At 38.0% G+C, this 22,817-nt stretch overlaps 1 protein-coding gene across 1 annotated transcript in view; it reads left to right on the top strand.

The window, feature by feature from the left end:
* Nucleotides 1-3,377: 3,377 nt before the first annotated feature.
* LOC106870004 (sorting nexin-12) overlaps nucleotides 3,378-22,817 on the top strand; it is a 47,921-nt gene continuing 28,481 nt past the window's right edge. Inside the window, exon 1 of the mRNA XM_014915961.2 lies at nucleotides 3,378-3,614. Coding sequence (XP_014771447.2) covers nucleotides 3,462-3,614 — 153 coding nt within the window. The 5' untranslated portion in view covers nucleotides 3,378-3,461. The remainder of the gene's footprint in view (nucleotides 3,615-22,817) is intronic.

The following is a 22,817-nucleotide window of genomic DNA, read 5'->3' on the forward strand; positions in this document are numbered from 1 at the left end:
TGGGACTCCTAAAAAGAGGAGAGAATGATCTGGGACTCCTAAAAAGAGGAGCGAATGATTTGGGACTCTTAAAAAGAGGAGAGAATGATTTGGGACTCCTAAAAAGAGGAGCGAATGATTTGGGACTCCTAAAAAGAGGAGAGAATGATCTGGGACTCCTAAAAAGAGGAGAGAATGATCTGGGACTCCTAAAAAGAGGAGCGAATGATTTGGGACGCCTAAAAAGAGGAGAGAATGATTTGGGACTCCTAAAAAGAGGAGAGAATGATTTGGGACTCCTAAAAAGAGGAGAGAATGATCTGGGACTCCTAAAAAGAGGAGAGAATGATTTGGGACTCCTAAAAAGAGGAGAGAATGATCTGGGACTCCTAAAAAGAGGAGAGAATGATTCTGGGACTCCTAAAAAGAGGAGAGAATGATCTGGGACTCTTACATTAAAGAAAGTTATGAGGAAACAAAGTCGGAAGAGAGGAACGAATGATCTGGGACTCCTAAGAAGAGGAGAAAATGATCTGGGACTCCTAAAAAGAGGAGAAAATGATCTGGGACTCCTAAAAAGAGGAGAGAATGATCTGGGACTCCTAAAATGAGGAGAAAATGATCTGGGACTCCTAAAAAGAGGAGAGAATGATCTGGGACTCCTAAAAAGAGGAGAGAATGATCTGGGACTCCTAAAAAGTGGAGAGAATGATCTGGGACTCTTACATTAAAGAAAGTTATGAGGAAACAAAGTCGGAAGAGAGGAGCGAATGATCTGGGACTCCTAAAAAGAGGAGAAAATGATCTGGGACTCCTAAAAAGTGGAGAGAATGATCTGGGACTCCTAAAAAGAGGAGAAAATGATCTGGGACTCCTAAAAAGTGGAGAGAATGATCTGGGACTCCTAAAAAGAGGAGAGAATGATCTGGGACTCCTAAAAAGAGGAGCGAATGATTTGGGACTCCTAAAAAGAGGAGAGAATGATTTGGGACTCCTAAAAAGAGGAGAGAATGATCTGGGACTCCTAAAAAGAGGAGAGAATGATTTGGGACTCCTAAAAAGAGGAGAGAATGATCTGGGACTCCTAAAAAGAGGAGAGAATGATTTGGGACTCCTAAAAAGAGGAGAGAATGATCTGGGACTCCTAAAAAGAGGAGAGAATGATCTGGGACTCCTAAAAAGAGGAGCGAATGATTTGGGACTCTTAAAAAGAGGAGAGAATGATTTGGGACTCCTAAAAAGAGGAGAGAATGATTTGGGACTCCTAAAAAGAGGAGAGAATGATCTGGGACTCCTAAAAAGAGGAGAGAATGATCTGGGACTCCTAAAAAGAGGAGCGAATGATTTGGGACGCCTAAAAAGAGGAGAGAATGATTTGGGACTCCTAAAAAGAGGAGAGAATGATTTGGGACTCCTAAAAAGAGGAGAGAATGATCTGGGACTCCTAAAAAGAGGAGAGAATGATTTGGGACTCCTAAAAAGAGGAGAGAATGATCTGGGACTCCTAAAAAGAGGAGAGAATGATTCTGGGACTCCTAAAAAGAGGAGAGAATGATCTGGGACTCTTACATTAAAGAAAGTTATGAGGAAACAAAGTCGGAAGAGAGGAACGAATGATCTGGGACTCCTAAAAAGAGGAGAAAATGATCTGGGACTCCTAAAAAGAGGAGAAAATGATCTGGGACTCCTAAAAAGAGGAGAGAATGATCTGGGACTCCTAAAATGAGGAGAAAATGATCTGGGACTCCTAAAAAGAGGAGAGAATGATCTGGGACTCCTAAAAAGAGGAGAGAATGATCTGGGACTCCTAAAAAGTGGAGAGAATGATCTGGGACTCTTACATTAAAGAAAGTTATGAGGAAACAAAGTCGGAAGAGAGGAGCGAATGATCTGGGACTCCTAAAAAGAGGAGAAAATGATCTGGGACTCCTAAAATGAGGAGAGAATGATCTGGGACTCCTAAAAAGAGGAGAGAATGATCTGGGACTCCTAAAAAGAGGAGAGAATGATCTGGGACTCCTAAAAAGAGGAGCGAATGATTTGGGACTCCTAAAAAGAGGAGAGAATGATTTGGGACTCCTAAAAAGAGGAGAGAATGATTTGGGACTCCTAAAAAGAGGAGAGAATGATCTGGGACTCCTAAAAAGAGGAGAGAATGATCTGGGACTCCTAAAAAGAGGAGAGAATGATCTGGGACTCCTAAAAAGAGGAGAGAATGATCTGGGACTCCTAAAAAGAGGAGAGAATGATCTGGGACTCCTAAAAAGAGGAGAGAATGATCTGGGACTCTTACATTAAAGAAAGTTATGAGGAAACAAAGTCGGAAGAGAGGAACGAATGATCTGGGACTCCTAAAAAGAGGAGAAATGATCTGGGACTCCTAAAAAGAGGAGAAAATGATCTGGGACTCCTAAAAAGAGGATAGAATGATCTGGGACTCCTAAAATGAGGAGAAAATGATCTGGGACTCCTAAAAAGAGGAGAGAATGATCTGGGACTCCTAAAAAGAGGAGAGAATGATCTGGGACTCCTAAAAAGTGGAGAGAATGATCTGGGACTCCTAAAAAGTGGAGAGAATGATCTGGGACTCTTACATTAAAGAAAGTTATGAGGAAACAAAGTCGGAAGAGAGGAGCGAATGATCTGGGACTCCTAAAAAGAGGAGAAAATGATCTGGGACTCCTAAAAAGAGGAGAGAATGATCTGGGACTCCTAAAAAGAGAAGAGAATGATCTGGGACTCCTAAAAAGAGGAGAGAATGATCTGGGACTCCTAAAAAGAGGAGAGAATGATCTGGGACTCCTAAAAAGTGGAGAGAATGATCTGGGACTCCTAAAAAGTGGAGAGAATGATCTGGGACTCTTACATTAAAGAAAGTTATGAGGAAACAAAGTCGGAAGAGAGGAGCGAATGATCTGGGACTCCTAAAAAGAGGAGAAAATGATCTGGGACTCCTAAAAAGAGGAGAGAATGATCTGGGACTCCTAAAAAGAGAAGAGAATGATCTGGGACTCCTAAAAAGAGGAGAGAATGATCTGGGACTCCTAAAAAGAGGAGAGAATGATCTGGGACTCCTAAAAAGTGGAGAGAATGATCTGGGACTCCTAAAAAGTGGAGAGAATGATCTGGGACTCTTACATTAAAGAAAGTTATGAGGAAACAAAGTCGGAAGAGAGGAGCGAATGATCTGGGACTCCTAAAAAATAACTTTATTTTTCATCTTATCAACATAATCATAATCTACGCATACGAAAGTGAATTTCTACAAAATTTATTTTAAAAAATTGTTATCATTCAGACTATCACGAAGAAAGAAATCATAAGACAGTTGGGGCTCTAATGTGTATATATAGAGAGGTGGGAGCATGGCGTCATTGATTCGACCTGACACAAGACGTAGAAAGAAGTGATGAGTTACGGGCCTTGAGTTGTCAGAAAGTGATTACGTCAGAAGGCAAGCGGTCGGGGCAGAAAGAGTCAGGATGAATACGGCAACTGCTCGCATTCAACCGAAAAAACAAACTTTAGAAGATGCCTATTCACCTCCGGCCAATTTCCTAGAAATAGACGTTTGCAATCCACAAACACATGGACTAGGCAAAAAGCGATACACCGATTACGAAGTCCGAATGAGGGTGAGTATTAATTTAATTAACTCCGAAACGACACCACTTTGCGATTTTAATTACTCTTTGAATGATTAAGAATTACGGATGATATAAATAAACATAATGTTGAATAATGGCAATAATGTTGTAATTGGCACAAACCATAGACAACAGAAACAAAATATTATACATTTAGTTTATCTACGTTTTGCTTCCCTGGATTCTTTCTGCGTTCAAATCCCGCCCCAAGTTTTTCACTTTTATTGTCATCCTTTCACAATCAACGTAAGCAGAGCCATACATATAAAAGAATCAGTTACATGGGGGGTCAATTGAGTTTAACATATCTACGAATCGCTCTTGATTACTAAAGAATCAAAAAAAGAAGAAAAAGGGTGGATTTGAGCCTCAGTAAAAGAGTTGACAATCCTTGTTGAACCAGGAATCTTGTTTTAGCTTTACTCCGTTTTAGACCAACTATTACGATGTATATATATATATATATATATATATATATTTATATATATATATGTATGTATATATAATGTGTGTTGTAGAGACATTAGAATTGTTTAGGAATCCATATTAGGGTGTGTGTGTTCTGGTTAAAAACCAGGATTACATATTATTCTGCAATTGGATTTACCAGCATTTAAATAGTTGATGTTCTTGTTCTATAAAACCTGTTGTCTGTTGTAACAACTCTGCTAAAGGTTACTATAAAAGAAAATAATAATAATAGTATTTATGTAAGTAATTAAATATATGTGTAGAGAGAGAGAGAATAATCATTCCGTTAATTACGGATTTAGTGAATATATTTTAATTAAATATTTTTAATTTGTTGTCATTTTAAAAACAAGTCTCATTCATCTTTATCGACTTCGGATTGACTGACAATGGCTGCAGAGCTAACGGAACCGGGTTTAACCAGACATATATCATTATTCGCATACATATATATATATATATATATATATATATATATATGTGTGTATATATATATATATATATATATATATGGGAGTGACGGATTTTTTTGTATTTCCCCCGTAACTGTAACGTTCTTTTATGCGTTTCAGCCCTAAAGCTGAAGCCTTGCTGGGGCACCACCAATGTTATTACTTTTTCAGTGACCATTCTTATCCGATTGGCCTTTTGGTGAAGATTTTCATCACAGTTCGTGGAAATATGCACGCGTAGATAGATAGAGGTGTGTGTAGCGATAAGTGTATGTAGTTATAGATATACAGCTATATTTAGCCTCTACTGAAGAACATAAATGACCATAGTCTGTAGAACTATGGCACCGTGGTTCGGCATTAACACTCAAATTACCCCCACCTGTATGTGTTACGCAAACGCACATATATGTATAAACACTCATACTTGTATCTTTGTTAGGGGGCGGTATCTGGTGTTTGTCGGGTCAACACAGTTTTCTTGATATGTACGACATGCGCGCAGTAAATTCGAGTTTTAATAACGTGGTCTACACAAAATATATTTTACATCTCACACATTTATCGGCGAAAGTAGAGAATACGTAAACCCGGTGTCTAGGATTTTGGTTACGCCGAAAACGGGTGGCGTACATATTCTTTACTTCTGCCCCTTTTATTTATATTAGTTTCCATGTTGAAGTCCACAGCCTGTATTCTACATTAATAATAAGATCCTTACTGCGTGAAATAACAGTAGATACGTAAATTAAGAAATCAGAGCTTTCAGGTGTTCATAGCTTTGTTTTTTCAACCCTCCCCCCTGTGAAGTGATTCTAAATGAGAATCGAAACCGTAATCAAAGGACTTCATTGTCAAATGTGTCCTTCCAATCTCGAGTCTGTGGGCGTATAATTTAGAAGATACTTGTTTGCTATCAGTTTGATGTCCTTTGTTGAGATTCTCTTGTCGGTTTGTATGACGCCTGTGTTTGTTATTTAACTCCATCAACCGTGATCGAGCAAATTTATGCTCAAACGACGCCTCATATGTGACCACTCCGTTTTTTGTGTTTTTTCTTCTATACCAGAGACTACATTACTTAATGTGTCCTATTATTTTTGAGACTGCTGTCTCTGGCAGGCCTAACGACTACCTTGAAGGTGTCTTGTTTTATATGGAATTATTCTGCAATTATTTGTATATACATTAGAATAACTGCGGAAATTAAAGCCTGAATTTAGAAAAAAAAAAAAAAAAAAAAAAAAGCATATCCTAAATTGCTATCCACACCCTTCACAGACTAGGAAACTTAATCTCCACAAAGTTAGGAGGCGACATTCAGCTCTTAATATTTAGTTTAAATATCTATGAATGAAATAAAGAGTATGAACTGCACACCATTATTTTAGGTAATATCTTTCTCTCGTCCCTCTTTGATTGCTTTTCCTATTTATTTTTCTGTGAAAATAATTCAGTCCTCCAGTTTCTTGAGGGAGAGGGAGGAAAAAATTATGACTTGTCAGTAGGAATCTGTGTTTTTCTTTTTTTTGCTTTGACCTAATTTAAGAAACTGATCTGACATGGGAGGGTGTTCCATATATAACTGTGTGTATGTGTATACACACACACACACACATACACTTTAGTTCTTCGTTTTCGCCATAGCGACTAAGGCCATGTTCGATCATCTATCTATCCATCCATCCATAGTCTGATGAAGGCTAGCAGGCCGAAACTTCGAAGTCGCTGTCACTGCTATTCTTGTAAATGTATTGTGTGTGTGTGTGTGCGGTACGTACATGCTGGTAAATGCTTTTTGGAATCGATGGGGGTATCTGCTGGAGACAGACAAATAAGATAAATGTGATCGTTGTTTGTACGAAAAGTTTATGATTGACCGCGTTATTTAAAGGAAGTGCTTGGTGCGAAGGGGTGGAGCAGTGTGGCAGTTGTACAATGTGGCCGCGGATCCACCCCCGAATGATCGGCGACAGATTTGAGGTATGCGTGGGGATTCATAATAAACGTGTGTACCTATGGAATATACTTATGTATTACACATGCACGTATATGGTATTGTTGTGTACATGTTTATACACGCAAAATCCAGCGTGTGTTTGTGCATAGATTTAAGTGTGTGTATATACACACACACACACACTGTGTTTATGAAGAGAAAGGACATTAATATTAAACAGTGTTCAATACGATTATATTTCGTGGTGATTGATTTAATTTAAATGTTCTTAATTACTTCAGAATATTTCTTGACAACTAGAAATCAGCTTTTAGTGTATATATGTACGTGTGTGTGTGTGTATTTGTAATTGCGCGCGCGCATACAACCACAAAAACTCGGTGTTATGTGAAACTATTTAAAGAAGCACTTAAAAATTTACGCATGTGTGTGTGTGATGTGATTAGGGTGTATAATGGTGATTTCGAAAACTGATATATCTTTATATGTTGTTGGCGTGGATGAACATCTTGTCTCAGTTACTATCTTAAACTTTGTGTTCCGGTTTACAACGTATAATTATCTCTCGATAAGCTTTGCCTGTTCTCATTAAACTTGATTGACGAAATATTTCGGTAGACGTTGGTAATATTCCTTTCATTTCGCATAACTTCTTGGAAAACTATATCTTCGTTTTCGTTTCTTGTGTTTTTTTTTTGTTTTTTGTTGTTTTTTTTCTCTGTTATAACTCCGCCCGAATTTTGGACGTGGGAGGGAGGCGTCAGTTTTCGTTTTCCTAATTCTGTCATCCCAGATGAACGAGACAAAAACGAAATAAAATTTCAAAATCTTTTAAAATACCGTCGGATCAGGTGGTTGCTGTTGGTTACATCCATATCTGACCTGATTAAGCAGATTTAAGATCAGCGACGTTTCAATCGTGTTTTTTTTGTTTTTTTTATTAAGATGGTTGGGTACTTTTTTTCTCTCTGGTTTCGTCAGTGGATGGGCAGTGACCATCCCATTCTTACCCGCCTCTATTTTTTTTTTGTGACCCCCTAAGATCGGCCACGGAAGGGGCAATAGTCGGAAGAAACAATGGCTCGTGGTTTCTCTTTAAGTCGGAGTTACAGAGTTGACTCCACCGAAGGCCAGATGATGGTTGTGCTCGACTACTACCGTCCGTTCGCCTCCTCAAATCTAGTTTTCCCTCTACCCAGTTACCTCAGTATTCGGTATGTGCCTCATAAACAGATTTGTGGTCATGTGCCAAGATCAAGCACTGGTGTGGTTGTGTGTAGAAAAGCTTGATACCCAACCATGAGGTCTCGAGTTCAGCTTGAACCTTGGGCAAGGGTCTTCAAACTGGGCCTCAGGCCAAAGGTCAACCAAAGCCTTGTGAGTGGATTTGGCAAACAGGAATTGAAAGAAGCACATCGTGTGTGTGTATATATATATATATATATATATATATATATATATATATTGGTATGTGTGTATGTAACCTTGTCTTGACATCACATGATGGCTCTCAACAAGCATCACCATCGTACAAGTGATGTCATTTATTTCTGAGGAAATATTACTTTGCTTGGGAACAGGTGAGGGTTGGTGACAGGAAATCTGCCTCAACAAATTCTGTCTGACCTATGCACACATCGATGTTCAATTTGTGCTGGGTAATGATTTTCCTATACATAGTCGAGCACTTTTGGTTTTGTTGTTGTTTAACCTGACTACAGATTTGATACAGCTGACATGTGATAAAAGCATTTCACTTGTGATCATTCCGTGTGTGTGTGTGTGTGTGTGTATGTGTGTGTGTATATATATAGAGGGAGAGGGGGAGAGAGAGGGAGGGGAGAGAGACAGAGAGAGGTGGCAGTGTGGTTAAGCAGTCTGCATCCCAGCCACACCATTTTGGACTCTGTTCTATTGCATGGCCTCTTGGACAAACCCCAGGCTGACAAAAGCTTTGCAAATGGATTTAATAAGGGAAACTAAAAAGAGCTCTTTGTGTACATATGTGTACGTGTGTCCCCACAAAATTTCAGGCCCTGCACCTATAGTAGAAAGGATTATTATTATTAATTGAGAGAGCAGTGCATGCCATCAAAGTAACACTGGGGTACAAATATACGAAGCCCAGTATACCCATCTGATAAGGGTACACCAGGTACATGCATCACAACGATATATGCACAACATGGTTATCTCATATCAAAATTAACAGCACATGACCTTGCCGGTGGGGCCCAGTTAGAATTTCCTTCAGGTTGAGTATTCAGAGATGCACATATTGTCAGCTGCCAAGGGTCATGCTCAACTGGTTAAGGTCAAACAACTGACAAGCAAATCTGTGGTATTAAGCAGAATATTTGCTGTAGCCCACTTTTTATGCCAAGACAGAACACTTCCAATCAGTTAAGATCAGAAGCCATAAGATTCACTACCTGATACTGCATCAGGGCATTTATTATAATTATTATTATTATCATCATCATCATCATTATTATTGTTATTAGGGCAGTGAACTGGCAGAATCATTAGCACACCTGGCAAAATGCTTAGTGGCATGTTGTCCGTCTTACATTTTGAGTTCAAATTCTGTCAGTCAGCTTTGCCATTCGTCCTTTCAGGGTCGATAAAATAAGTACCAGTTGACCACTGGTGTTGAGGTAATCCACTTATCTTCACCTCCCCCTGAGCTTGCTGACCTTGTGCCAAAATTTGAAACCATTATTATTATTATTATTATTATTATTATTAAGGTTTCAAGCTGGCAGAATTAACCTGTCAGCAAAATGCTTAGAGGTATTTTGTCTGTCTTTACGTTCTGAGTTCAAATTCTGCTGAGATCGACTTTGCCTTTCATCCTATGACGGTCGATAAATTAAGTACCAGTTATGCATTGGGGTCGATGTAATTAACTATCCTCCTGCCCCCAATTTTCAGGCCTTGTGCCTATAGTAGAAAGGATTATTATTATTATTATTATTATTATTATTATTATTATCGTTGTTGTTATTAAGTTGGCAAGCTGGCAGAATCATTAGCCGGGCAAAATGTTTAGCAGTATTTCATGTCTTTACATTCTGAGTTCAAATTCCGACGAGGTCAACTTCGCCTTTCATCCTTTCAGGGCCAATAAATTAAGTACCAGTTGCGTACTTGGGTCGATCTAATCGACTGCCCCCCTCCCCCAAAATTTCAGGCCTTGTGCCTCTAGTAGAAAAGATTATTATTATTATTATTATTACTATTATTATTATTATTTGTGTCTGCTACTGACAGAAACTAGCAATAAGATTACGTAAGTCTTGAGTTTATGAAGATAATTAGTTTTTGAGATGGTTTGCTACATAATGTTGAAAATGTTAGCTTAGATAACAGAAGCTAAGCTTTTGCTTTCCTTCCCTCCCTCCCTCACCTCCTCTCTTCCCCCCCCCCCCAGTCACTGATGATATATTTTATTAGGACAAAGGGCAGAAATGTTACGATTTATTGATGTTTTGACTGTTTTTCATGTTCATCTTGACCTTTTGGCTGCATTTTCTCTTTAATTATGCTTTAAAACTTTTGTGTAAATTATTTAAAGCTTTGTTTTACAATATCCACCATACACTTTCGTGGGGTGGGGATAAATGGGTTTTTTTTGTGTTTTTTATACTTTCAATATTTTGTGGAAGCTCAGGGTGGCACCCTAACAAAACCGTTAGCATTGGAAGAAATGCCTTTCAGTATTTCTTCTGGTGTTTTACATTCTGAGATCACATCCTGCTGGGGTTGATGGCATCAACTATCCCCTCAAATTCACTGGTGCTGCCCTAAATTAGAAGCAGTATTTTGTTAAAGCATGGATAATGGATTGGCTAGGTTGTCACATGACCAATTGATGTATCAATAGTTTATGTCTTACAGTTGGCAGTGAAATGTGATTGTAGCTAATATTCAAAACTGAAAAATGTCCCAGTCGACAGCATTTTAACATGCACTTTTTCATGCTAGTCTGGGTCAGATGAGGTTCATTTGAGGTAGGTTTTCTATGGCCAGATGCCCTTCCTGTCACCAACTCTCAACTGTTTCCAAGCAATGGAATATTCCCCCCTTTGCCAGACATATTTTCCCACAGAAGCTTGAAACGAATGACACTGCTTTTTATGATGGTGATATTCTGTTTTAGTTACCACACAATGTCACTTCAAGAGGATGGACACAGGGACACACACACATCATCATCATCATCTGTTTGACAGGTGCTGACAAGCCAGAGGGCTGCACTGGGCTCCAGGCATGGTTTCTACAGCTGAATGCCCTTCCTAATACCAACCACTTTGCAGAGTGTACTGGACCTTTTTGCATGGCCCCAGCATAGCTGCTTTTTACAGACACACACACATATATATACTCACACATGTTGGGCTTTTAGTTTCCCTCTTCAACTCTACTCATAAGGCTTTTGTCGGCCCAGGGTGCTATGTTGTGAGACTGAATCCAAAACCTTGTGCTTGGAAAGCAAACTTCCTATCCACATAGCCACGCCTGTGCCAAATGTGGTACCTTATTGTAGAAAGAACTTACCGCTTCTGACACATTGGTTTCCAAAAACGATGTTTTGCAAGATGCAGCAGGCTGAGCCACGAAAATAATATAATTCTATTTAAAATATGGAATACAGTCTTGATAACTATTTACTTACTTGAAGAAATATCTCATATTTTTGTAGTTTAAATTATTTATAAGCAAAATATTCAGCTTATATTTGTTGTTGTTTAATACATTCTTTGACTTCCATCATCATCATCATCGTTGTTTAACGTCCATTTTCCATGCTAGCATGGGTTGGACGGTTTGACAAAAGTCTGAAAAGCCAGGAGGCTGCACCAGGCTCCAATCTGGTCTGGCAATGTTTCTACAGCTGGATGCCCTTCCTAACACCAACCACTCTGAGAGTGTAGTGGGTGCTTTTTACATGCCACCAGCACAGGAGCCAGTCAGGCAGCACTGGCATTGACCACGTTCGGATGGTGCTTTTTACATGGAGAGCCAGTCAGGGGGCACTGGCATCGGAGCCAGTCAAGGGGCATTGACATTTGTTTCCTCTGAAGTGTGTTTCTAATCAAATTTATGAGCCATCGTTCTGTGTTGTGGGCCTACTTTAAGACAAGTGCTTTGTTGACTTGCAGTGCTGGGTTTAACTCTTCCTATTGCTCTCAAGAGACTCAATGACTGAAACAAGTAAAATAGTATATGTATGTATATATATGTAAGTGTATGTGTGTGTGTCTTTGTCTCTGTGTTTCTCCCTCATCACTGCTTCACAACTGCTGTTCATTTATTTGCATCCCCATAACTTACTGGTTTGACAAGAAGAAACTGATAGAATAAGTACCAGGCTTATCAAAATAAAAAAAAAGCACTAGGCAGTGTCTCATATTTTTTCTTGCCCACTCAGTTGTATCTATCAATCTATCTTTTTGTGTGTGTGTGTGTGTGTGTGTGTGTGTATATATATATATATATATATATATATATATATATATATATAATACACACACACATGCACACACACACACATATATACATGTATGTATATGTGCATATTCATATCTATTGTATAAAAGTCAATGTCTTTGTGTGTTCGTGTGTTACTTCTTATACATTCGAAAACTACTGCACCGATCCTAATGAAATTTGGAACACAAAATCCAAGCCTAGGGGGAAGGGTAATGCTGTGTTTCATACAATTTCATGGACCAAAATTACTGAATGGATCCTTATGGTATTTGGAACTTAGATTCAATGCAGTATGTTTGGTTTGAATTTGAGATGGCTTAAAATGGGTAGAACCCCCTTGAAAATTCATAAATTTTCGATGTTGATGAAATTTTAACCATGGGTAATTGACACACATCAAGAAATATTCCACTTCTCATGAGGATTCTAAGACCCCCTAATGGGGGCCTTAACTCCCAAATTTTAGTCATTTTTTATGATCCAAAACTAGGTTAAAAGTACTGAATGGATCTTTATGAAATTTGGAAATTATATTCTATACATAAGGGCCATAACCCCCATGAAAATTCATATATTTTTGCTGTTGATGAAATTTTAACCATAGATATTAGACACAAATGAAGTAATATTTCTAAAATTTCATCTTCTTAGAAGTTAGAAAGACCCCTTCATGAGGACTTAACACCCACAATTCAGTCATTTTATCTAAGCAAAGATGAATACAGCTGTACTCTTGGAAGCTATAGGGTCACCCAAGCATAAAAGATGAGCGTTATTTGTAATTCAATGGTGCAACAGTGTAAGAGTTTGCTTTGAGATATACTTACATTATGATTTCTGCTATGTGCTGCATAAATTGTCAAGTAAATGAGAGGCATCTTTGCTTCCACTGATTCAGTTGCAAAGTGTTGAGTAAAGTTATTTGCTTGCAGACCTCCTTTCAGTCTTTTTATTATCACTGGGTCACACATAGTCCCCCGATGGTAAAATTGATTTCAAGGCCTTCCCAGATGAGTGACTGGTTATTGAAAGACATTTATAGATGGTAAATTTATTCTGTCCAGTTACCTATCAGTATAGTGGTCAGTTGCAAACTCCAGAGGTGACACATTCATTTCCTCTTAGCCCTCACGTCACACAGTTGTTAATGTTTATTTCAGTTGGGTCATGCCCTTCCAATTGCTATAGATCCGTAATGCATCTTATTTCTGTGCCTGTCACCTGTATGGTGAGGAATCCTACATTGGGGAGTAGTAATGACTATGGTAGGGTAGCTGACTGCTTGTGATCATTCGTCTTTTGGTTTCCTGTAGCTTTGCTCTCTTTTACAAACCCAGTGAACATGCATATATTTCTTATTTCAAAGAAATTCGAACAATACATATAAGACTCAAGTTAAAAAGATTCTCAACAGTTCAACTTCTCTGGTCGACATTAAGACACCCACCCCCCCCAATAGAGGCCTTAACTCCCACATTTTAGAGCTCCATGACCTCCATTTTTCAGGAGCAAAATCCTTTTAACAGGTTCCATAAGACTGGAATTTTGGAATCTGCACATAAAGATCAGTAGTATGGGATACATGTGTCATGATTAGAATTTTTTTAGGGTGTGTAAAGAGGGAAAGAACCCTCATCTGCAATTTTGATGAAATTCGAATCCAGTTCATTACAGAAAATATTACAAAAAAATCTAATTCTTCATCTGCATGTAACATGGGCAACACTAGGTGTCTCTGCTGGTATATAATAAATCTCTGAGCAAGTTATAAAAAGTAGCTGCACGTCCTCATGAAGTATATTTGCCACCTAAATGTGGCTAACCCTTAAGGGTCAATGCTACTGTAGCTTGTAGCCCCAGGAGGACTTCTTCTCCAGCTGGCTATTGACACACTATCTGTGCCCTATCAGTATTTGCAAAGGGAAGTCATCGTTCCCATCTCCAGCCTGACGTGATACAGATGGACCCGATACATATATATATATTCTTTTATTCTTTTGTTTAGAAACATTGCCATTTATATTGTTAGATGTCAAAGTCTTGTACATCTATCGGATGTTTATTGTTATTCTTATTTGTTCTTGAGTGACAATAATGAGGTCATAGATGCGTGACAAATAATAGATTTCACACCTAATACTATATATATATATGACGAACGATATATATATATGTGTGTGTTTGTGTTTCTATAATATAAATTGGACATGGGCGATCGTTGTATTCTTTCTTGTCTTGATGTTGACAGCCAAATGGCTGGGTGGATTTACATGAAAAATGGCACACATGTGGAGACATGTGCATAGATTGGAATGTGGTTTGTACTTTTTTCCTAGCTCCCATAGTTACCAAGAAAATCGATTAAAACTTTTTCCAATGAAATTCACCTGATTCTTCCGCCATTAAAACAACCAGTTGCTCACACAGCCGACATATACCATTTCGCTAGCAACAAGGGGAGTACAGGATGACAGTCAGCCAAAACTTTCGCTATGCTATCTCTCTTCTTTCACCTCTTTGTGGGGCTAATAATCTTCATCTTTAGTTACAGTTTCTCATTCAAACTACATAATAGGCAGAATTGTTGGATTAAACAGTTGGGTGTTTTGAGGGAGATTTGGCTGCTATTTCTACCAGGTCTAGCTACCATGTAGAGTTCTGATTTAATTTTCATTCACATATTTGCATTTCAAAAAGTTAACATAATCTTTTCCATAAATCAACTATTGTAAAAATTTTCTACCATGACCTCACATTTTCTATGTATGTGTTTGTACCTTAAAAGATGTGAATAGACAGAGGTCCAATAGAATAGCGCTCAGGAACAGATTATGTACAAATTCTTTCTTCACTACTCCTGAAGCTATTTTCTGACAAGTGGTGGTGGTGGGGGCAGGAAATTTTCATACAGCTGGAGGCTCCAATCAAAACAGGGGACCCGAAATGGTAAGATTGAAAAACGCTGTTATAGATTATGCCTAACCAAAAACGGTCACAGCCACATCATCCAAACAGACTGGGTGAAACCGGGCTTAGCTGCTAGTATATATATATGTGTGTGTATGTATATATTTACACCACCTGTCCTCATCTGTTGTTTTTTTTCGTACATTCTTCCATATATATATATATATATATATATATATATATATATATATATATAAATAGTTATTAATATTTCTAAGTCTCTCTAAAGGAGACTATGGCAGCGGTGCTGGAAATTAAGAGTTATCGCCAAGCCAACATGGCAGTCCCAAAATTAGGACGAAAGCTGCCGTGAATTAGCTCCAAGAAGCCATCTGAAAACCAGTGGATAGATTCCACTGAAATTAGATAAATAAGCTTCGAACAGATAGTCAGCAGCGCCGCCTGGCTGGAGCTTGGCTGCTCTGCATTGACAAGGGGCAACACCCTGAAACTAGTCTGCAGATGCCAAACCAGCAAGGGGAAACTGCTGACCTCCCCTGTTCGAAGGTTATAAAGGACACGGGTTTCGTGTGTCACATAGCTAGCTAGAGGCGATGGCTTCTTGGAGCTAATTCACGGCAGCTTTTGTCCTAATTTTGGGACTGCCATGTTGGCTTGGCGATAACTATATATATATATATATATATATATATATATGGTATTCGGCTCATGATTGCAAGGTCGTGAGTTTAATTCACAGCTGTGCATTGTGTCCATAAATGCAACATTTTCACATTGTTCCAGTCCACTCAGCTGGCAAAGGTGAGTTGTACCTGTAATTCAGAGTGTGGGGGGGGGGGGGGGCAGCCTTGTCACATTATGTCATGTTGAATCTCCCTAAGAACTACGCTAAAAGTATGCATGTCTGTGGAGTACTCGGCCATTTGCACATTAATTTCACGTGCAGGTAGTTCCATTGATCACATCAACTGGAACATTCTTTATCATCACCAACAGAGAACCAGACAGATGCACACACACACACACACACACTCTTGTACAATGACTCACATATCTATTTTTAAGACATTCCACCAGATTTGAATGCAAAATATGCTAATTGCTGTTGTGTATGTCACAGGAGAACAATAGCAATGTCTTCATAACACACTCAGCTCAATGGTGCATTGATGAGGATGATGATGATGATATATTTTATCATCATTTTAATGTCTGCTTTTCCATGCTTGCTTGGGTTGAACAAAATTTGTTGTGTATTTTCTTTGGCTGGATGCTCTTCCTGTTGTCTACCCTTACCTGTTTCCAAGCAAGGTAGTTTTTACCTTTTGGCCAGGAATGTTTTCCACATAAGATTGGAAACCGAGGACATAGCTTATATGACAGTGACCCTTGCTTGCGATTAACTTGCAGTACCAGTTACATTATGAAATAATAAGTCTGCGTTAGCCATAAGGGCTTGAAGAGATGCTGGAAAAAGCAAGGTGACTTTATAACAGGGAGATACGTCTTAGATAGACGTGGGGTGAGATAGAGAACATATACAAAGAAGAAGGGCGGGGTGAAAACCACACGGTATATAATTGGAGGAATTAGAGATTTTATAAAACACAATTGAATATAAAACACGATTAAAAGGAAATATATATAAAATTTAAACAGCATCTTCTTCCACTAATTGGGATACATGTTTCCTTGACAACACTTGTGATATTCTTTCAAGGTTGGAAATAATTCCAAAACCTTCCCTGAAGAGTTCTTGTGTTACATTGGACAAGGAAGGGGATCACAGTCTTCTAGATCATTGGAATATAACGCGATCACATGACTGAACAGACTATCAGATGTTGTTACACATCGCTGATCATTTTAGCTTTCAAATGACACCACCTTGTTGGCTGGGTGAGCAGGTCAACATTCCCTCCGGGTTGAAAGGGGAATTGAAACAATATGAAATGAAGTATTTTGATCAAGAACCCAACAAGCCACCCAATGTGGGAACTGAACTTACAGTCTTGTGATCATGAGTGCAACACCCTAATCACTGGGCCATGCATCTTCACCATTGAAATATTTCATAAAGTCAGATTTGAACTATTATTCAGTTGTTTTTCTGCTCTTTAAAATGCAATTCCATTTCCTCCTCAATCTCTGTTTCATTTTTGGATATTTCTTGGATATATAATGTGTAAGTTCTGTTGTGTCTGCTGAGAGTCATTCTCTTTTGGTGCCTTATAATTTAACACACTCACTGGTAAAATTTCCACTTATTTCTTTTTCTTTTTTTTTTCTAACATTTTTATTGCGTCTTGCAACCTTTTCAATAGTTTAAAGTCCCTTTTCCATGCTTGCATGTGTTGGACGGTTTGACTGGGGTCTGGGAAGATAGGAGGCTGCACCAGGCCCCAATCTGATCTGGCAGTGTTTCTACAAAGAAATAAATGGAAATTTTGCCTGTGAGTGTGTTGAATTATAAGGCACCAAAAGAGAATGACTCTCCCCAGACACAACAGAATATGCTTCAACACACGAACTCACACAAAGAATCTTGCAAACCAAATCCGAAAACGAAATAATGTGTAAGTGTTTCATTAGAAATCTATCATTTTTGCAAATAGTTGTGAATTTCACTCAGTGCAGCTCAAGGGTGAGTTCCACCTCACATAACATTGGATCTTCATAAGACATAGATTTCTCCTCAACAAAAGAGTTTCTCTTTTCCAGGAGGGGTACTCAGCCATTTCGTATTTCATTTTACAGCTTTTTTGATTTTTTTTCTTTTTTTTCCATTGGGTCTTTAAACTTTTTTTCTAGTCTTATCCCCTTCAACTTGTTTTTGGTTCTCTTCCTCATAAGTAAATGGGCTGATGCTGCTGTAAGGGCTTTGGTTGCTGCAGTTGGCTCTCCTTGCCTTCACTGGTTATGGCTGGGAGAAGGGGCTTTGGAATTTCCTAGCTGATTCCTGTTAATGAAGATGCAGCAGTTTCGGAGAGCTGCGTCTGGTGTCTCTTTCATATTTTGTTCCTGGTTTTGTTCTTTGGGACTTTTCATGCAGAAAACTCTTGGATCAATTTCGCTTCTGTATATGTAACAATTGGGCTGTATTTCTTAGATGCCAAGTTTTTAGGTCTTCCTCATTCCACCCTCTGTTCATTCTGGTCTTGCAGAGTCATGACAACTTCTATGTCCATAGTGGTCCCAATTGACCACATATCATCACTGACCACCTTCCGATATTGTCCCACGAAGGTGACACCTAACCAGAAACCAACACCATCACTGATGAATGTCCTTGACATTTTTACATTTTGAGTTCAAATCTCACCACGGTCAACTTTGCCTTTCATCCTTTCAAGGTCAATAAAGTACCAGTCATGTACTCGGGGAGGGTGGGGTTGAACATATCAAATTACCCCCTTTCCCTTTACCTAAATCACAAACCATTATTCACTTTCACCAAAGTAGACTTTGCCTTTTGTCATTCCAGGGTCAATGAAATAAGTACCACTTAAATACTGGTGTTGATGTAATCGACTCCCCCCCCCCCCCCCGAAATTGCTGACTTTGTACCTAAATCAGAAACCATTAATTAGTTATGAATAGACAAGTCATCAATTACTACAGATATGAATGGAAGTGAGGTGTGTGTTTGTCAGGATTAAATATAAACACTGCTTCTGTAGGTTAACCATTCTGTGTTGTGTTGTGTGTGTGTTGTAGTTGGTTTAATTCTGTTGCCCTTCCCTACAAACCGTAGCTGCTATACAATTGCTCATAAAGTCTATATGTGTGTGGTTTTCTTTGAGCAATATTTTCACTTTTGTGACTAGAATCTTTCGCTAATTAAAACAGTTTCCACTTAAAAGCAGGTGTTAATCTTGCCATTAAAGTGGCTTTAGTAGTTCAGTGTGGGAGGTAGAGTAAAACACAGGACCTCAGGTAGGATTTAACTGAAATATTTCATTACTCATGCTTCTACATGTTTAAAAAATATCAGTGGCTGTGCGGTAAGTAGCTTGTTTACGAACCACATGGTTCCGGGTTCAGTCCCACTGCGTGGCACCTTGGGCAAGTGTCTTCTTCTATAGCCTCGGGCCAATCAAAGCTTTGTTAGTGGATTTGGTAGACGGAAACTGAAAGAAGCTCGTCGTATATATGCATATGTATGTATGTATGTGTGCGTGTATATGTTTGTGTGTCTGTGTTTGTACCCCCAACATCGCTTGACAACCGATGCTGGTGTGTTTACATCCCCGTGACTTAGCGGTTCGGCAAAGAGGACCGATAGAATAAGTACTAGGCTTACAAAGAATAAGTCCTGGGGTCGATTTGCTTGACTAAAAAGGTGATGCTCCAGCATGGCCACAGTCAAATGACTGAAACAAGTAATAGAGTAAAAGAGAGAGAGAGAGAGATTTATGGGAATTGGGGTGGGAGATATTAAGCATTGGAGTGTCTCTGCTCTTCTAAAATTAGCCAAAAAAAAAAATTGTAGTGATTGTAAACTTTGTGAAAAAGAAACATGATGAGTGTTGTTATATTTGAACTCCTAATCATGATGTTTAGCCCCCAAGTCAGCACCAATCCTACATGTCTATGGCCAAAGACATTCTGTCTGTGACCCTCCTGCCTTTTTGTATACCAGAGACTTTATTGTCAGTGCAATTCATTTTCTTTTTAAATCATTTTGCTACCAACCTGCCCATGACCACCCCTGCTTTTATGATACAAACTTTCAGCTTTAAAGTGCTTAATAGTGACAGTTATTTTACAAAATTCTTTATCATTTTCAAATAACAAATCAACTGAAACAGAAACATTAGTAACATAAGGGTTAACACTGTAGGGTGGAATTTGAGGGAGATTTTGCTGTTATTTCTAGCAGGTTGTGTACACAAAAGGCTTCTTTACACATAATGAGCAATTCAGTAACTGTGCCTGTTTTGGTGTGTGCACATTAGATGTGTGTGTGTAGTAGACATCATCCATTGCCTGGTCCTTGAGTAACACAGTCCATTCCATTACAAGCATTGGAATCAGGTCTCCATTACAAGGAAACATTGTTCTCTTCCCTCCTGCCAGTCTCAGGGATCCTGAAAAAGGGCCCTAGATATTTCTGTTTCTCTTTCGACTGACCCAGTGGACATCCAGGAGTCATGACTCGGATGTGGCCCAACCCCCCTTTGAGTGTCAGGAGTTAAGGGCCGAAACACTTGCCTAAAGGGGGTTTCTCCTGAGGACCACCTGCTGTTACGCTCTCCTGTTATGCTCTTCTGTTTCTCTTTCGACTGACCCATTAAATATTAAAAAAATGATTAGCATAATCAAAATCAAATCAAATGGAAATTATAGTTGTTGCCAATACCAGTGCCACCTGACTGGCTCCCATGGGTCATTGCCAGTACTGCCTGATTGGTTCCCTGTGCTGGTGGCAGGTAAAAAGCACCATCCAAATGTGGTCAATGCCAGCCCCCACATCCTAACAGGCTCCTGTGCTGGTGGCATGCAAGAAGCACCATCTGAACGTGGCCAATGCCAGTACCACCTGACTGACTCCCATGCTGGTGGCACATAAAAAGCACCCACTACACTCTGAGTGGTCAGCATTTGGAAGGGCATCCAGCTGCAGAAACCTTACCAGATCAGATTGGAACCTGGTGCAGCTTCCTGGCTCGCTAGTCCCCAGTCAAACTGTCCAGCCCATGACAGCATGGAAAGCGGACGTTAAACGATGATGATGATGGTAATGAATTTAAGTGTTTGCTGCTCAGCCCCAGACTTAAGAACAAAAACCATGACCTGAGTTTTTACTTCTTTTGGAAAGAGAACACTTCCAGGGGTGTGTGTTTTTAGTGTGTTTCTTTTTTCCTACAGCAGTGATTTGAAAAATATTTGGCTGCTATTTTGAGCAAGTTGAGCAACCATATAGAGCAGGAGTGTAGGAACCTTGGACTTAAGGGTGAAATTTTACTCAAAGTCCTTTTCAAAACTACTGACCAAGTCCCTAAAAAGCCTTTTGAAAATGTTTAAAACTTCAGACCAAATAATTTAATTCTTCTGTTACTATATTCCTGTTGAAATACACTGCTTTTGTTTCAGTTAATTTATTGGTTTCAAATTTTGACACAAGGCCAGCAATTTTAGGGGAGGAGTAAATCGCTTACATAACCCCCAGTACACAGCTGGTATTTATTTTATCGACTCCAAAAGGATTAAAGGTAAAGTCAATGATTCTGCCAGCTTGCTACTTCTTTGTTTCAATTAATTTATTAAAATGATTTTTATCATTACCAAGCTGGTGTATTCGAATGTAAATCAACTTCGATCATTTAAAAACACAAAGTCTGTATCATAAAACCCTGGTCAGTCTCTGGTGGGTTGGCATCAAAAGGGTTAATAATGTTTAACCATTATCTATATATATATAAAAATGAGAATGTGTGTCTGTCTGTCTGTGTGTGTGTATCCCTAAAACTCGAGAACTACGCAACCAATTTCATTCAAATTTTACAGATGCCTTACTTAGGGTTCCAGTTGTGTTTTAGTCAAAAAATTTTTTTAACTTCTTGCAGAGTTCGAGCCCACGGCAACATAATATCTCCTCCAGTATTTAAGTATTACGTGTCAAAAGTGAAACAAAAACACTCATGTCAAATACTTTCACTTTAAAAATGAAACTATTCCACTAACTGAAACAATCACATTTCGATACTGTAATGACAGATACTTTCAGAGAGAGAGATGTATATGTATATAGATGTATATGTACACGTATATGTATAGATATGTATATATATAGATCTAGATCTATATGCATACATGTATATGTATACATATGTGTAGATGTATATATATATATATATATAGATGTACATGTAATATGTACACATATATATATATATATATATATATATATATATATATATATATAGAGATGTACATGTAATATGTATATATATATATATATATATAGATGTACATGTAATATGTACACATATATATATATATATATATATATATGTATATATATATATAGATGTATATGTATATATATATATATATATATATATAGATGTACATGTAATATGTATATATATATATATAGATGTACATGTAATATGTATATATATATATATATATATATATATATATAGATGTACATGTAATATGTATATATATATATATATATATGTATATATATATATATAGATGTACATGTAATATGTATATATATATATGTATATATATATGTATATATATATGTATATATAGATGTACATGTAATATGTATATATATGTATATATATATATATATATAGATGTACATGTAATATGTATATATATATATATATATATATATAGATGTACATGTAATATATATATATATATAGATGTACATGTAATATATATATATATATATATATATATATATAGATGCACATGTAATATATATATATATATATATATATATATATATATATATATAGATGTACATGTAATATATATATATATATATATATATATATATATATAGATGCACATGTAATATATATATATATATATATATATATAGATGTACATGTAATATATAGAGGGAGGGAGAGGGAGAGAAAGAGAGAGATATTAATATTTCTAAGTCTCTCTAAAGGAGACTACGGCAACGGTACTGGAAATTAATAGTTATCGCCAAGCCAACATGGCAGTCCCAAAATTAGGACGAAAGCTGCCGTGAATTAGCTCCAAGAAGCCATCGCCTCTAGCTAGCTATGTGACACACGAAACCTGTGTCCTTTATAACCTTCGAACAGGGGAGGTCAGCAGTGTCCCCCTGCTGGTTTGGCATCTGTAGACTAGTTTCAGGGTGTTGCCCCTTGTCAATGCAGAGCA

Source organism: Octopus bimaculoides, chromosome 10, assembly GCF_046866305.1.
Source record: "Octopus bimaculoides isolate indiv1 chromosome 10, ASM4686630v1, whole genome shotgun sequence".
Classification (NCBI taxonomy): Eukaryota; Metazoa; Mollusca; class Cephalopoda; order Octopoda; family Octopodidae; genus Octopus; species Octopus bimaculoides.